Here is a 15,107-nt window from a genome sequence, read left to right on the forward strand (position 1 = left end):
GACTATGAGGTTCTTAGCTCCACTTAATTTCTTCCTTGTAAATATCATTTTCTGTACCACATTTTGTAAGATCAGAAAATGCTTATAAATTAAACTCAAAAGAAAATCCAAATATAAGACTAAGAAGAGTGAAGAGAATTAAGAAAAATATCATGGCTAGTTTTGATATTCCAACAATTGATGTTTCTCCATTTTTTAGATCAGATGAAAATGGAGAAGGGAAAACGAAGGCTATTGAGCAAATTAGAGAAGCTTGTGTTAACTTTGGTTTCTTCCAAATTGTGAATCATGGAATTCCTTTGGAGTTGTTGAGCCAAACCATGGATATGTATAAGAATTTCTTTGCTTGTTCTGATGAAGAAAAACTCGCGGTACCTTCTGATAATTATTTAAAAAGCACAAAGAATTCAGTTGAGAACTTGGTGTTTCGTTTTCCATTCTCTGTCGTGGATGTCTGCCCCAACAAACTACCTCATTTCAAGTACTAATATATTCTCTCTTGATTGCAACTCAAATTAGTTGTTTCTAGTTTTTTGCATTTTCAGAATGTTGCCTAATAAATATGTTTTGATATTGTTAGGCAAGTATTGGATGATATGATTTCCCAGTTCACAAAATTAGGAGTTGTGTTGGAAGGAATCATAAGTGAGTGTCTTGGCCTCCCTCCTGACTTCCTACCAAACTACAGAAATGATCGGTCTGGGGATTCGTTGCTCGGACTCCACTATTTACCAGTGATGACAACATTGGAAAACCTCCACATGAAGATCTTGGCTTCTTCACCATTCTCTACCAGGATGAAGTTAAAGGCCTTGAGGTGCTTAAAGATGACCACTGGATTCCCATAGCGCCTTCCAAACACAAACTAATTGTTAACATTGGTGATGTCATTCAGGTACTTATAACTCCACTCTTGGTTGGTTATAGATTTCACATTTACCACTATCCCAAAATTTTAACTTTTTTTTTTTTTTAATGTTATTGACATAAATAAAAAAGGTCCTAAGCAACAATAAATTCAAGAGTGCAACTCACAGAGCAGTGAGCCCAAGTGAAACAGACCGTTACTCGTACGCGTTCTTCTATAATGTGCAAGGAGCCAAGTGGGTTGAGCCATTACCACAATTTACAGAGGAAATTGGAGAGTCGCCAAAGTACAGAGGATTCCTGTTTGAAGAATATCATCAGCTGAGAATCAAAAACAGGAGTAATCCACCAGATAGACCTGAAGATCTCATCCATATAACCCACTACTCAATTTCTAATTAGAGGACAAGTTTTATCTAATGAAAAGTTCTCTCTATATGGAAAGAAACATAGCAATAATATGTATGTTGAATATGTATCGTGACCATCTCAATTAAAAATTTAAATTGTTAGGCAGCACATGACTGTTATTTCTTAATTATGTTTAACACGTCTTTTCAATTTATATCTATCTGTGCTACAGCTGTTTGTCGTTACTAATTTAAAATACTCAAATTGCAGATACTGCGATCTTGTTTCTTTCTTTTCCGAATAACGTCAAGTACTACTCCTTCATATTGTTTACTCTAGTTTGTCCCTTTCCATGGTTCTGCAAAGGGAGTTAAATTATTTGATATGATTAATATTTAACCATACTTATGTGTAATCTTGTGCTAATAAGATTTAGGTATATTACATAAACATGACCTTTGACTTGACGTCAGCGGACAACTATTACCTTTAACTTTGGGTGTACACAAGTAGACACTTAAACTTTTCTTATAAAATTGACAAATAAACACATTCGTCCTACATGGCACCCTACATGGCAATTTTTGTGTCCAACGTGACGGCCTACGTGTATTATGTCACGTAGGACACATGTGTCTACTTGTTCTATTTTGTAGTTTAAGTGTCTATTTGTGCACACTCAAAGTTGGAGGGCATAGTTGTCCGCTGAAGCCAAGTTAAGGGTCGTGTTTATGTATTATGCCTAAGATTTATCTTAGCCATCTCACAAAACCAAATTATTGATTGATTTTTATCAACATCTTGGTTGCACGAGTACTATTGCAAGTCCACATGGCTATTTTTTAAGTCAATCCAAACGGACTCTAAATCATCTACTATATAAGTAAAAAGACACCATAAATGAACATATAATCTATAAAACTTAATAAATAATTAGCCTATAATAAATACTATATCCAAACGCATGGTTAATAGTATATATCTCAACACCTCTGATCTAGTGTACTTTGCCCATGTTCAGTGGTTCGCTGACACCGTTGTTTAATTTTAGGCATCCTATATATGTGGCAATTCACATCCTACATGGCGTTCTATATGTGTAATATGCCACATAGGATGAACGTGTATTCTTGTTTAATTTTTTAATTAGTTTAAGTGTCTACCTGTGTACATTCAAAGTTGGACAGTTATCAACCGAAGCTAAATTAAAAGACACATTTGTGTATTATGCCTTTTAAATTTATGTCAGAGCTTTCCAGAAATTCAAGTATTATTTATATGGCCATATGGGGCAGAACAGAAATGATTAGGGGCTAATTAATTTTAAATTCTTCTTAACTATTTTATTTGAGTGAATAATTGATACTTGTCTATTGAGAGTGGAGAAAATTAAGGAAGACATGATAGCTAGTTTTGATATTCCAACAATTGATGTTTCTCCGTTTTATAGATCAGAGGGAAATGAAGAAGGGAAAAAGAAGGCTTTTGAGCAAATGAAAGAAGCTTGTATTAACTATGGTTTCTTCCAGATTGCGAATCACGAAATTCCTTTGGAGTTGTTGAGCAGAACGATGGATATGTATAAGACTTTTTTTGCTTCTTCAGATGAAGAAAAACTGTTGGTACCTAATAATTATTTCAAAAGCACACAGAATCCAGCTGAGACTTATGAGCATTTTGTGTTTCGTCTTTCATCCTCTGTCGTCAATGTCTGCCCCAAAAATCCACCTCATTTCAAGTAATTCTTTATTTTATTTACGGTATATTGTATCTGAAATTGCAGTTGTTTGTGAAATAAATATGTTTTTTTGCCTTAGGGAATTATTGGAGGAGATGGCTTCGCATTTCAAAAAATTAGGAGTTGTGTTGGAAGGAATCATAAGTGAGTGTGTGGGGCTCCCTCCTAACTTCCTAACAAACTATAAAAATGATGAGTCTCGGGATACCTTGATCGGCCTCCACTACTTTCCAGCTACAGAAAACGACAACACAGGAAAAACTGCACACGAAGATCCTGGCTGCTTCACCGTTGTCTACCAGGATGAAATCGGAGGCCTTGAGGTGCACAAAGATGACCAGTGGATACCCATAGCGCCTTCCAAAGACAAACTAGTTGTTAACATTGGAGATGTTATTCAGGTAATTATTGTTCCGCACCGCTGCTCACAGTTATCATCCAAAAATTTGAAGAATCTTTTCTTTTATGTCGAAGGTGCTAAGCAACAATAGATTCAAGAGTGCAACTCACAGAGTGGTGAGACCAAGAGAAGCAAACCGTTACTCGTGCACTTTCTTCTATAACGTGCAAGGAGACAAGTGGGTTGAGCCATTACCACAGTTTACAGAGGAAATTGGAGAGTCGCCCAAGTACAGAGGATTCCTCTTCGGAGAATATATGCAGTTGAGAATCAAAAACATGACTCATCCACCAGCTAGACCTCAAGATCTCATCCATATAACACACTACTCAATTTCTATGTCATGAAATGTTTTCTCTTTATATGGCAAGAAACATAGCAAGAAAAATAATATGTGTATGCAGTTGTTGTTTTCTTTCTTTCTTTCTTTTTTTCTTTTCCGAATAACGTCAACTACTCCTTTCATATTGTTTACTCTTGTTAAAATTTTAAATTGTTAAAGAGCATACAATTATTTTATTAATTATGTTAAACACGTACAAGCCTGATTCATAGAATCCTCTATGTGTCTTGCTGCTGTCAATTTGAAATACTGCACATCTTATTTCTTCTCCGAATAACACGTCGGTCAAGTACTACTCCTTCATATTGTTTACTTTAGTTTGTCCCTTTCTATGGTTCGGCAAAGGGAGTTAAATTATTTGATTGGATTAGTCCTTAACCATATTTAGTGGCGGTAGAGAAGATTAGGAAAGTGACACTTTACGAAACCCTAAGCTTAAGGAAAGTTTTATAGGGAAGGAATTCGGGAACTTGCCCGAAATGGGCCCTATCTTGTTTATATGCTTATTTGTTAATTGGATTTGGACATTAGGTCCAAATGAGTGATGTAATTGTTCTCTTTCATATCAATAAAGCTGAAAAATTTAAACTAAAATAAAATAATAAAAATACTAGGTATCTCCCCTTTCTTTCTAAGATTAAGAGATGAAAACTATGAGAGAATTGATAAACGAAGCATGTTGTCGATATGGATTTGACTATTTTTACCAAATTATCAATTAATATCGTCATACAGTTTAAGAAGAAGACGGGAGGTGAGAGGCATTAATTTAAAAAATAATAATTTATTCTTTTGTTAAATTTAATTAGAGTTTTTTAAAAATTGGATCCAAGCGCTTCATGTTATCATTTCATTGGTCCACCTGCTATGTGTACACAATTTATTATTTTATGTCTAATAGATATAAACTTTTTAAGATTAAAGTGGTAAATGAAATATTAAGGGCACATATGACTTAATTTTTGAGTTTTTTAAAAAATTATGACAAAGCTAGCAATCCAGAAACAGAAAATCAATAGTTGACTTCAGTTTTGCTTTATAAAGAGGTTAAGAACATCATTGAGAGTCAAGAGAATCAACATGGCTAATTTTGATATTCCAACAATTGATGTTTCTCCATTTATTAGATCAGAGGAAAATGAAGAAGGGAAAAAGAAGTCTATTGAACAAATGAGAGAAGCTTGTGTTAACTATGGTTTCTTCCAAATTGCGAATCACGGAATTCCTTTGGAGTTGTTGAGCAGAATCATGGATATGTACAAGACTTTCTTTGCTTCTTCAGATGAAGAAAAACTATCGGTACCTTCTGATACTTATTTCAAAAGCACAAAGAAATCAGCTGGGACTTATGAGCAGCTATTGTTTCATCTTTCATCCTCCGGCTTCAATGTCTGCCCCGAAAATCCACCTCATTTCAAGTAATATTTTACTAATTTATTTCCGTTTATAGCCCTATTCTCTTTTGATTGGAAATTGTTTCTAGTTTAAGTGATTCCCTGTTATGGTGATTTCACTTAAATGATAAGGTAGGAATGTTGTTTGTGAAATAAATATGTTTTGATATTCTTAGGCAAGTATTGGAGGAGATGGCTTCGCATTTCACAAAATTAGGATTTGTATTGGGGAGAATCATAAGTGAGTGTCTGGGCCTCCCTCCTAACTTCCTAGCAAACTACAGAAATGATCAGGCTAGGGATTTCTTGCTCGGCATCCACTACAGTCCAGCGACAGAAGCTGAGAACGTAGGAAAATCCGCACACAAAGATCCTGGCTGCATCACCATTCTCTACCAGGCTGAAGTCGGAGGTCTTCAGGTTCACAAAGATGAACAGTGGATTCCCATAGCGCCTTCGAAAGACAAACTAGTAGTTAATATTGGTGATGTCATTCAGGTAATTATAGTTTGGTTATTCCAAGAGTTTGATGTCACAGTTATCATTTTCCCAAAATTTTCGAGGAGTCAACATTTTTATTTTGTGTTGACATATTAAAAAGGTGCTAAGCAACAATAAATTCAAGAGTGCATCGCACAGGGTGATCAGACCAAGAGAAACAAACCGTTACTCGTGTGCTTTCTTCTATAACGTGCAAGGAGACAAGTGGGTTGAGCCATTACCACAATGCACCAAGGAAATTGGAGAATCGCCCAAGTACAGAGGATTCCTCTTTAAAGAATATGTGCAGTTGAGACAGAGAGACGAGACTCATCCACCAGCTAGACCTGAAGATCAATTCAATATAACCCACTACTCAATTTTCTAATTAGAGGACAAGTCTATATGGAAAGAAACATAGCATTAATATGTATGTCAAAGTGTGTGATTATCTCATTTAAACTGTTACTGGGGACACAATTATTTTCTTAATTATGTTAACACGTCTTTGATCGTACAAGCCTGATTCTTTGAAGAGGAATCCTCAATGCACTGTTTGTTGTTACTGATTTAAAATAATCAAATTGCAGACTTGTTTGTTTCTTTCCTTTTTTCTTTTCTGAATAATGTCAAGTACTCCTTTCATATTGTTTACTCTAGTTTTAGACACCAATGCATATTACCTAATGGCTAATAACATTAAAAATAAGAAAACAAAAGGCTATTAATTTGCCGATCAGGTGGGCAGGCACATTATGATTTTTTATTGGTTTTGGAATTTTGGATCAGAGTTTGCTGATCTGTTGTATTTTGATAATTGGTTACCTTGATTCGATAAGATATGCTTACTGGCTTTTGAATTTTTTTAAATTTTTTGGCTTTTGGAATTTTGGATCAAGACATGAACAGACAGGCAATGGAAAATGACATCCAGCGACCAAAAAAAACAAAAAGAACACATGTCATAAATCTAAATTAATGGTTGAGATTTAATCACTTGAATCTCTTGTCCAAATAAGAACTTGGAGAAATGAAGAGATGCCAAATTTAACTAACTTCAACACCAGAAAATGCTTATAAAATAAACTCAAAAGAACATCCAAATATAAGACGAAGAACGACATTGAAGAGAAAATTAAGGAAAACATCAATATGGCAAGTTTTGATATTCCAACAATTGATGTTTCTCCATTTTTTAAATCAGAGGAAAATGAAGAAGGGAAAAAGAAGGCTATGGAGCAAATTAAAGAAGCTTGCGTTAACTATGGTTTCTTTCAGATTGTGAATCACGGAATTCCTTCAGACTTGTTGAGTAGAACCATCGATATGTACAAAACTTTCTTTGCCTGTTCGGATGAAGAAAAGCTGTCGGTACCTGATAATTATTTAAAAAGCACACCGAATTCAGCTGATACTTTTGAGCACTTGTGGTTTCGTTTTCCGTTCTCTGGCTTCAATAACTGCCGCAGCATTGCACCTCATTTCAAGTAATGTTTCCGCTATATTATCCCTCAAATTAACTGCTGATCCTCTGTTATGGTGTTTCCAATAAGAACTAACATTTTAATTTGCATGTGATATTCTTAGGAAAGTATTGGAGGAGATGGTTTCCCATTTCACAAAATTAGGAGTTGTGTTGGAAGGAATCATAAGTGAGTGTCTTGGACTCCCTCCTGACTTCCTATCAAACTACAGAAATGATCGTTCTCGGGACTCATTGATGGGCCTCCACTACTTTCCAGCGACAGAAGATGACAACACAGGAAAACCTGCACATGAAGATCCTGGCTGCTTCACTATTCTCTACCAGGATGAAATCGGAGGCCTTCAGGTGCACAAAGATGACCAGTGGATATCCATAGCGCCTTCCAAAAACAAACTAGTTGTTAACATTGGTGATGTCATTCAGGCATTTATAATTCCACTCTTGGTTATAGATTTCACATTTACCATTATCCCAAAATTTTAACTTCTTATGTTGTTGACATATAAAAAGGTGCTAAGCAACAATAAATTCAAGAGTGCAACTCACAAAGTGGTGAGATCAAGTGAAACAAACCGTTACTCGTACGTGTTCTTCTATAATGTGCACGGAGACAAGTGGGTTGAGCCATTACCACAATTTACAAAGGAAATTGGAGAGTCGCCCAAGTACAGAGGATTCGTGTTTGAAGAATATCATCAGTTGAGATTCAGAAACAGGAGTCATCCACCAGCTAGACCTGAAGATCTCATCCATATAACACACTACTCAATTTCTAATTAGAGGACAAGTTTTATCTAATGAAAAGTTCTCTCTATATGGAAAGAAACATACCAATAATATGTATTACGTCACTCCTAATATGTATGTCAAAGTGTGTGACCACCTCATTTAATAATTTAAATGAGCACACATTTATTTTCTAAATTATGTTAAACACGTCTTTCACCGTACAAGTCTGATTTATTGAATAGGAATCCTCAATTTATATCTATGTGTCTTGCTGCTGCTTGTTGTTACTGATTCAAAATAATCAAATTGCAGATCTTGTTTCTTTTCTTTTCCGAATAACGTCAAGTACTACTACTCCTTCATATTGTTTACTTTTGTTGACAATGCATCTGTTTTATAAAATCTAACTCCCTATTAAAGCTATATGGAATCCAGATTATTGAGATTTTCTTATGAACAAATCCTTGATACTGCTAAAAAAATACTTCAGACAAATGAGAAAGAGTACTAATTTAGATTAATCTGTAAATTATAATAGTAAAATGAGGTGAAATCACGTGAAGTTGATAAATTGAAGGATCCAGTCCCTTTTTCTATGGGGAGTTAAATTATTTGAGTTAATTAATATGTAACTATACTTGTCCTTTTTAATAATGGAAATCAATTTTTTGTGTGTAATCTTGTACTAATAAGATTTGTCTTAGCAATATTGAATGTTGTAAGTAATAAGGTTCTTTAAAAGTCAACATGGATAATTCACTGATTCCAATAATTGATCACTCCCCGTTCTTTCTAGGAGATGAAGATGGCGAGAGAAAGACGAGGCAAGAAAATAACATTTTAATCACACCAAATAATGAAGGAATCCGTTGTTTAAGAATGACTTAATTTTTTGGAGTTAAACAAGGATTTCAATAGACTAAAGGAGAAAGAAAAAACATAAGTTCATTACAGGGGTTGAGGGGCATTCCCCACTGGAAAAGTATTGCCGTTTTAGTATAAAATTGTTCTAATAAAAAAAGTTCTCACTATGTCTGCTTGTAACGTTACTAAGGCGCACACAAGGGAACTTCAAAAATAATAATGGGGTCCCCAAAGCTTCATCCCTAAGAAGACTTTCAAGATGAATAGCATTAAAGAGCCTTTTTTTTAGGTAAGAATTTAATTTTGGGAGAAATATAAAGAAAGAGAAGCATAATGGTTTTTTTTAATTTTTGTTTATTAACTATGGGGTTTATGTTTATAAGATGACATAAAAAATAATTTATTTTGTCATGTCAAATTTATGTTAATAATATTCAATGACGATTGATATCTACTTAAGATAGAGAGTCCCACTATGCCCAAGACTATGAGGTTCTTAGCTCTACTTAATTTCTTCCTTGTAAATATCTTTTTTGGTACCACTAACTTGTAAGATCAGAAAATGCTTATAAATTAAACTCAAAAGAAAATCCAAATATAAGACTAAGAAGAGTGAAGAGAATTAAGAAAAATATCATGGCTAGTTTTGATATTCCAACAATTGATGTTTCTCCATTTTTTAGATCAGATGAAAATGGAGAAGGGAAAACGAAGGCTATTGAGCAAATTAGAGAAGCTTGTGTTAACTTTGGTTTCTTCCAAATTGTGAATCATGGAATTCCTTTGGAGTTGTTGAGCCAAACCATGGATATGTATAAGAATTTCTTTGCTTGTTCTGATGAAGAAAAACTCGCGGTACCTTCTGATAATTATTTAAAAAGCACAAAGAATTCAGTTGAGAACTTGGTGTTTCGTTTTCCATTCTCTGTCGTGGATGTCTGCCCCAACAAACTACCTCATTTCAAGTACTAATATATTCTCTCTTGATTGCAACTCAAATTAGTTGTTTCTAGTTTTTTGCATTTTCAGAATGTTGCCTAATAAATATGTTTTGATATTGTTAGGCAAGTATTGGATGATATGATTTCCCAGTTCACAAAATTAGGAGTTGTGTTGGAAGGAATCATAAGTGAGTGTCTTGGACTCCCTCCTGACTTCCTATCAAACTACAGAAATGATCGTTCTCGGGACTCATTGATGGGCCTCCACTACTTTCCAGCGACAGAAGATGACAACACAGGAAAACCTGCACATGAAGATCCTGGCTGCTTCACTATTCTCTACCAGGATGAAATCGGAGGCCTTCAGGTGCACAAAGATGACCAGTGGATATCCATAGCGCCTTCCAAAAACAAACTAGTTGTTAACATTGGTGATGTCATTCAGGTATTTATAATTTCACTCTTGGTTAATTGCACAGTTACGTACCATTATCCCAAATTTTAAAAACTTTTTTTATATATGTTGTTGACATAAAGGTGCTAAGTAACAATAAATTCAAGAGTGCAACTCACAGAGCAGTGAGCCCAAGTGAAACAGACCGTTACTCGTACGCGTTCTTCTATAACGTGCAAGGAGCCAAGTGGGTTGAGCCATTACCACAATTTACAGAGGAAATTGGAGAGTCGCCAAAGTACAGAGGATTCCTGTTTGAAGAATATCATCAGCTGAGAATCAAAAACAGGAGTAATCCACCAGATAGACCTGAAGATCTCATCCATATAACCCACTACTCAATTTCTAATTAGAGAAGACGTCTATGTAGTGAAAAGTTTTATCTATATTATGGAAATAAAGATGTATTACATCACTCCTAATATATATGTTGAAGTGTGCGACCATCTCAATTAAAAATTTAAATTGTTAGAGGGCACACAGTTATTTTCTTAAGTATGTTAAACATGTCTTTCACGCACAAGCCTGATTCTATGAAGAGGAATCCTCAATTTATAGCTATGTATTGCTGCTGTATGTTCAAAATATTCAAATTGCGGATACTGCAGATTTTGTTTTCTTGCTTTCCTTTTTTTTCTTTTCAGAATAACGTCAAGTACTCATTCATATTGTTTACTCTTGTTTTAGATACCAATGCTTCTGTTTTATAAAATTTAACTCCATATTAAAGTTATATGGGAATCTAGAGTATTGAGATTTTCTCTGAACAAATCTTTGATAATGCTAAAAATAATATCAGACAAATGATAAAGAGTACTAATTAAGATCTAACAACACAACGCAAATTATAATAGTAATGTGTGGTGAAATCACGTGAAGTTATATGAATTGAAGGATCCATGTGACGTCGTTATGTCCCTTTTCTATGGGGAGTTAAATTATTTGATTTAATTAATCTGTAACCATACTTATCCTTTTTTATAATGTTAACCATCAACCAGAAACACACGTATCTAGATAAGTACTTAAAAAGCCACCATTTTGTTTGTAATCTTGTACTAATAAGATTTTTCTTAGCCATATTGAATGTTGTAAATCAACATGGCTAATTCACTGATGCCAATAGTTGATCTCTCCCCGTTCTTTCTAGGAGATGAAGATGGCGAGAGAAAGGCAAGAGAAGTGATACACGAAGCATGTAGTCGATATGGCTTCTTCCAAATAATCAATCATGGGGTGCCTTTGGACCTTATGAGCCGCGCCTTAAAACTATCAAAGTCCTTTTTTGAGTGTCCTGTTGAAGAGAAAATGAACTGCTCTCCATTGCCAGGGGCGCCTTTTCCTGCAGGCTATAACAGAAAACCAAATCCGTCTTATGAATTTGCAGAGTACTTGGTTATGCTTCACCCCGGATCCACCTTCAATGTTTTTCCTGCCAATCATCCACAACTCCGGTTAGTTATATATATCTTAATATTAGAATGATTTAAGTTAAATGCATAAAAAAGTTTTGACACGATTAGTCTTGTTTGATCAATTAATATTCGTCATAGAGTTTACTTGTCATTACCTTTTTGAGTGATCTGATTGTGTAAATATTGAACTTAAAATCACACTTCTAGTTATCTCATTTTTGCCAAAATAGCTATCGAACTTCTCCAACAGATTCATCCAAGTTTTCATATTCTCTGCTATCTAATGATTCTTGTACTAAATTATTTGTTGAGAACCTTTACATCTTTAAAAATTTATGACAGAAAATGAATATTATTTATATGGCCATATGGGGCAGAACAGAAATGATTAAGGGCTATTTAATTATAAATCCCATACATTTAACTATTTTTATTTGAGTGAATGATTAAGGGCTAGTTAATTTTAAATCCCGTTTAACTATTTTATATGAGTGAATGATTGCGTATTTATCTATTAATCTAATGTATAGAACACAAATCATCACCTTTGTAGGGCATGAAAAGCTGATCACTTAAAATAAACAGAAAGAAACTTGTCCTTCAAGTTGAACGAATAGCCGTTGACATATTAATTAGTATTGTTTATTCAATGTTTCAGAGAAGTAATGGGAGATTTATTCAATCAATTCACAAAGATCGGTGCAATTTTAGAAAGCATCCTTAGTGAATCCTTGGGTCTGCCTCCAAGTACTCTTCAAGAATTTAACAATGAGAGAAATTCTGATGTGTTGACAGCATTGTATTATGTACCAGCAACAGAGAATGAGAAAATGGGAATAAATTCACATAGAGATGTTGGATGTATAACATTTGTGTTACAAGATGAAGTTGGAGGGCTTGAAGTTCAAAAGGATGGTAAATGGATCCCAGTAACCCCCAATAAAGGTGCCCTTGTTGTTAACATTGGTATTGTTCTTCAGGTAAAAAAAATATACTTACTATATTATATAAGTATCATTTAGTATTTACACAGCCGAGGAATGTGATGGGATGGCTCTACCCATAACCAGAGATCTTGAGTTCGAGTCTTGTATTTGCAGAAGCTGATCTGCAACAACCATAACTTGAGGAGTTACAGGCTACTAGTATCCTTTATTGGTGGACCCGACTCAACAACTTTTTCCAACACTCTTAAATGAGTCCTACATGTCACGAATCTGAATTAGTCTAACCATTGAGTTTCATATAGTAGATGATTACACTAAAAATATAATTATATTATTTTTTCGTATGATGTTTATTTTTTCTTATTTTTTTGTTGAAGGTGCTGACGAATGACAAATACAAAAGTCCAAATCATAGGGTGATGAGACCCAATGGGAGATCAAGAAATTCATTTTCATTCTTCTATAATGTATCAGGGGGGAAATGGCTTGAACCCCTTCCCTATTTCACTAAGCAAATTGATGAGAAACCAAATTATCAGGGATTCATTTACAGTGATTATTTGCAAAAACGCAACGAAAATAAGCTCAAACGTGCTGCTGGACTTGAAGAAGATCTTGGTTTATCTCATTTTTCACTCACTAAATCAATAGAGAATCATTAAATGTATGTTTTATCAATCATTGTTCCCCCTCATTTTAAATATAAACTTTCTTAATTTGTAGACATGTTTCCCCTAGTCTTGACATGTTTTTTGGGCCAAGTTATCTTTCGTCCTCTTTATGGACTAAATTCAAGTTGAGTATATGAACGTACAGCCCAAGAGGGTTGGATTGGACAAGCGTCCAGGTCCACTTCTAATGGATGTACGAGAGTAGAAATAACTTTTCAATCTTGTTTCGGAAAAATAGTCATTATTATCGTGGAGTTTCAAATTTTACATGTAAACAAGATTAATTGGTCTAAGGTATTCACTGTCCAATGACAAAAATGCTTAAGATAGTTAGTTGTGTGCATCTATATTTCTGATCATAGAAAGATGGTTGTGTGAAAATTATCCCCTTATACATAAATAAATAAAGCACCAATTAATTTTGCATTATTTTTAACCTTCTTCATACAGTAATGAGAGATTCATTGATATCAATGTCTCAATTTATGTATAAATATGGTTTTGGTAGGATTATAGGGATTCTTTTATTTTTTAATTAGAGGTTTTGAATCAATTTTTTGGAAATGACTTTTTTTTATTGTTGAAAATGTTGGACATCAGATGGAAAACTAAAAGAAAATCTCAAATTATGCTATTAACAGATTTGTAATTCAACTACCTTTATCAAATTTACTCGGCTCAAAATCTATTATTTATACCTATTTGATAGATAAACACATATACATGGTCTAATCCCAAACATTTACATATCAATAGCTTATTACTCATTGGATACACATCTGAGTTATCCGACACATTTTTCGTTTTAATTATATTTATCCATAAAAACTGTCACAGTTTATATCTAAAAAATTATTTTTATTTTATTTTTGAATGATAAATTTAAAGCCACATATATATATATATATATATATATATATATATATATATATATATATCCACGCTTTCTTCCTCGTCTCCACACCATCAGCACAAAAAATGTAAATGTGCTTTAACAAAGCTATGCCACCCTTAATGTATGAACAGGGGATTCTTCTTTTCAATGGACTGTAAACAATAATGAAATAACAACAAACAAGAAGTCGACAAAGCATAACACTAGTGTCGATCAATCAGTGATAGACAGACGGGGACACACATTGCTTCAAGTGGTGTCATCTCATATCAATTCACTAAACTTTTTCGTTAAATATTTATGTATACAATATCACTTGAAAAATAACACAAAGTAAACCTTATTAAACCTACATGACCTTGAATCTACACTCGTATATACTAGCTCAATTGTGATGAAGACGTTACACCGCTTGGATAAAATCATGCGCGTGTTATGAGAATTGAGAAGTTATACCTGTATCTGGTACAGAGATGATCTCTTCTTCCTCCCTTTTCAGCTCTCTCATATAGTGATCAGACTCACTCTTTGCAGCCAAATAACTGTAAAGCGAATAAATCAATGATTAATTATAATTATTACTCCTAACAGATTCATTATAATACAAAATTTAGATTAGTCATGATTAACCTACCACAACTCTCACATTTTATGAACTTCAATCTGTACTTTAAACCATTTATGCAAAACACACATAGTTGAGTTCACACAGGTAGAATTTGAATCATTGGCGGAGGCAGGATTTTCACCGAGGATTGCCAAATTATAACAGAATAACCAACCACACACAAAAAAGAACCCAAAATGACTTGATATAAAGTACACACATAAATAAGAATAAAAAAAAAAGTTTACCAATTTACACAATATAATTTTTCAATGATTCGAACAAAGGTGTCTCCGCCACTGATTACTGTCAAATATTTTCGATACAGATATATGTAAATGAGATAAAAAATACTTTTTTGACACACACACATTCAATGTAATCACATGAATGAAGTCTGGAAAGGGTGAGATATACGCATACCGTCACTGTTCCCGATAAACCTCAACTCAAGTAAATTTTAAACTAATATTCAAAAGTAAAATGAATTTCATTGTGAATCTTAAAATTATTTCTTTTTACATT

At 33.9% G+C, this 15,107-nt stretch overlaps 4 protein-coding genes and 1 pseudogene across 5 annotated transcripts; all 5 read left to right on the forward strand.

Moving 5' to 3' along the window:
* Nucleotides 1-54: 54 nt before the first annotated feature.
* Nucleotides 55-8,117, forward strand: LOC102605160 (1-aminocyclopropane-1-carboxylate oxidase 5-like; annotated as a pseudogene).
* LOC102605496 (1-aminocyclopropane-1-carboxylate oxidase 5-like) lies at nt 2,544-3,792 on the forward strand. The gene is made up of 3 exons (XM_006364169.2): nt 2,544-2,956; nt 3,036-3,357; nt 3,431-3,792. The coding sequence occupies exons 1-3, from the start codon at nt 2,619-2,621 to the stop codon at nt 3,701-3,703; spliced, it is 933 nt and encodes a 310-aa protein (XP_006364231.1). The 5' UTR covers nt 2,544-2,618; the 3' UTR covers nt 3,704-3,792.
* Nucleotides 4,665-6,174, forward strand: LOC102588659 (1-aminocyclopropane-1-carboxylate oxidase 5-like). Its single transcript, XM_006364121.2, has 3 exons — nt 4,665-5,117; nt 5,270-5,591; nt 5,695-6,174. Exons 1-3 carry the CDS (start codon nt 4,780-4,782, stop codon nt 5,959-5,961), a joined length of 927 nt encoding a protein of 308 aa, XP_006364183.1. The 5' UTR covers nt 4,665-4,779; the 3' UTR covers nt 5,962-6,174.
* On the forward strand, nt 6,570-8,009 carry LOC102588329 (1-aminocyclopropane-1-carboxylate oxidase 5-like). Its single transcript, XM_015303829.1, has 3 exons — nt 6,570-7,060; nt 7,161-7,482; nt 7,570-8,009. The coding sequence occupies exons 1-3, from the start codon at nt 6,726-6,728 to the stop codon at nt 7,837-7,839; spliced, it is 927 nt and encodes a 308-aa protein (XP_015159315.1). The 5' UTR covers nt 6,570-6,725; the 3' UTR covers nt 7,840-8,009.
* A 1,070-nt stretch (nt 8,118-9,187) lies between the features above and the next one.
* LOC102605838 (1-aminocyclopropane-1-carboxylate oxidase 5-like) lies at nt 9,188-13,133 on the forward strand. 2 transcript variants are annotated; one of them, XM_015303830.1, is made up of 4 exons: nt 10,001-10,038; nt 11,198-11,501; nt 12,121-12,442; nt 12,787-13,133. In XM_015303830.1, the coding sequence occupies exons 2-4, from the start codon at nt 11,299-11,301 to the stop codon at nt 13,069-13,071; spliced, it is 810 nt and encodes a 269-aa protein (XP_015159316.1). In that variant the 5' UTR covers nt 10,001-10,038; nt 11,198-11,298; the 3' UTR covers nt 13,072-13,133. The 2 variants fall into 2 exon arrangements, with proteins under 2 accessions (XP_006364232.1, XP_015159316.1); XM_006364170.2 differs by lacking the exons at nt 11,198-11,501; nt 12,121-12,442; nt 12,787-13,133 and adding exons at nt 9,188-9,617; nt 10,131-10,608 and having other exon boundaries at nt 9,717-10,038.
* The last annotated feature ends 1,974 nt before the right edge of the window (nt 13,134-15,107 follow it).

This window comes from Solanum tuberosum, unplaced genomic scaffold (genome assembly GCF_000226075.1).
Source record: "Solanum tuberosum cultivar DM 1-3 516 R44 unplaced genomic scaffold, SolTub_3.0 scf00482, whole genome shotgun sequence".
Classification (NCBI taxonomy): Eukaryota; Viridiplantae; Streptophyta; class Magnoliopsida; order Solanales; family Solanaceae; genus Solanum; species Solanum tuberosum.

What these genes read in the sequence shown, in the direction of transcription:
- LOC102605496 (XM_006364169.2), top strand. Translation starts at nt 2,619, where the DNA reads ATGATAGCTAGTTTTGATATTCCAACAATTGATGTTTCTCCGTTTTAT. An exon ending in AAAAATCCACCTCATTTCAA is followed by an intron (nt 2,957 to 3,035) that starts GTAATTCTTTAT and finishes TTTTTGCCTTAG; the next exon opens with GGAATTATTGGAGGAGATGG. An exon ending in ACATTGGAGATGTTATTCAG is followed by an intron (nt 3,358 to 3,430) that starts GTAATTATTGTT and finishes TTTATGTCGAAG; the next exon opens with GTGCTAAGCAACAATAGATT.
- LOC102588659 (XM_006364121.2), top strand. Translation starts at nt 4,780, where the DNA reads ATGGCTAATTTTGATATTCCAACAATTGATGTTTCTCCATTTATTAGA. An exon ending in GAAAATCCACCTCATTTCAA is followed by an intron (nt 5,118 to 5,269) that starts GTAATATTTTAC and finishes TGATATTCTTAG; the next exon opens with GCAAGTATTGGAGGAGATGG. An exon ending in ATATTGGTGATGTCATTCAG is followed by an intron (nt 5,592 to 5,694) that starts GTAATTATAGTT and finishes CATATTAAAAAG; the next exon opens with GTGCTAAGCAACAATAAATT.
- LOC102588329 (XM_015303829.1), top strand. Translation starts at nt 6,726, where the DNA reads ATGGCAAGTTTTGATATTCCAACAATTGATGTTTCTCCATTTTTTAAA. An exon ending in AGCATTGCACCTCATTTCAA is followed by an intron (nt 7,061 to 7,160) that starts GTAATGTTTCCG and finishes TGATATTCTTAG; the next exon opens with GAAAGTATTGGAGGAGATGG. An exon ending in ACATTGGTGATGTCATTCAG is followed by an intron (nt 7,483 to 7,569) that starts GCATTTATAATT and finishes ACATATAAAAAG; the next exon opens with GTGCTAAGCAACAATAAATT.
- LOC102605838 (XM_006364170.2), top strand. Translation starts at nt 9,289, where the DNA reads ATGGCTAGTTTTGATATTCCAACAATTGATGTTTCTCCATTTTTTAGA. An exon ending in AACAAACTACCTCATTTCAA is followed by an intron (nt 9,618 to 9,716) that starts GTACTAATATAT and finishes TGATATTGTTAG; the next exon opens with GCAAGTATTGGATGATATGA. An exon ending in ACATTGGTGATGTCATTCAG is followed by an intron (nt 10,039 to 10,130) that starts GTATTTATAATT and finishes GTTGACATAAAG; the next exon opens with GTGCTAAGTAACAATAAATT.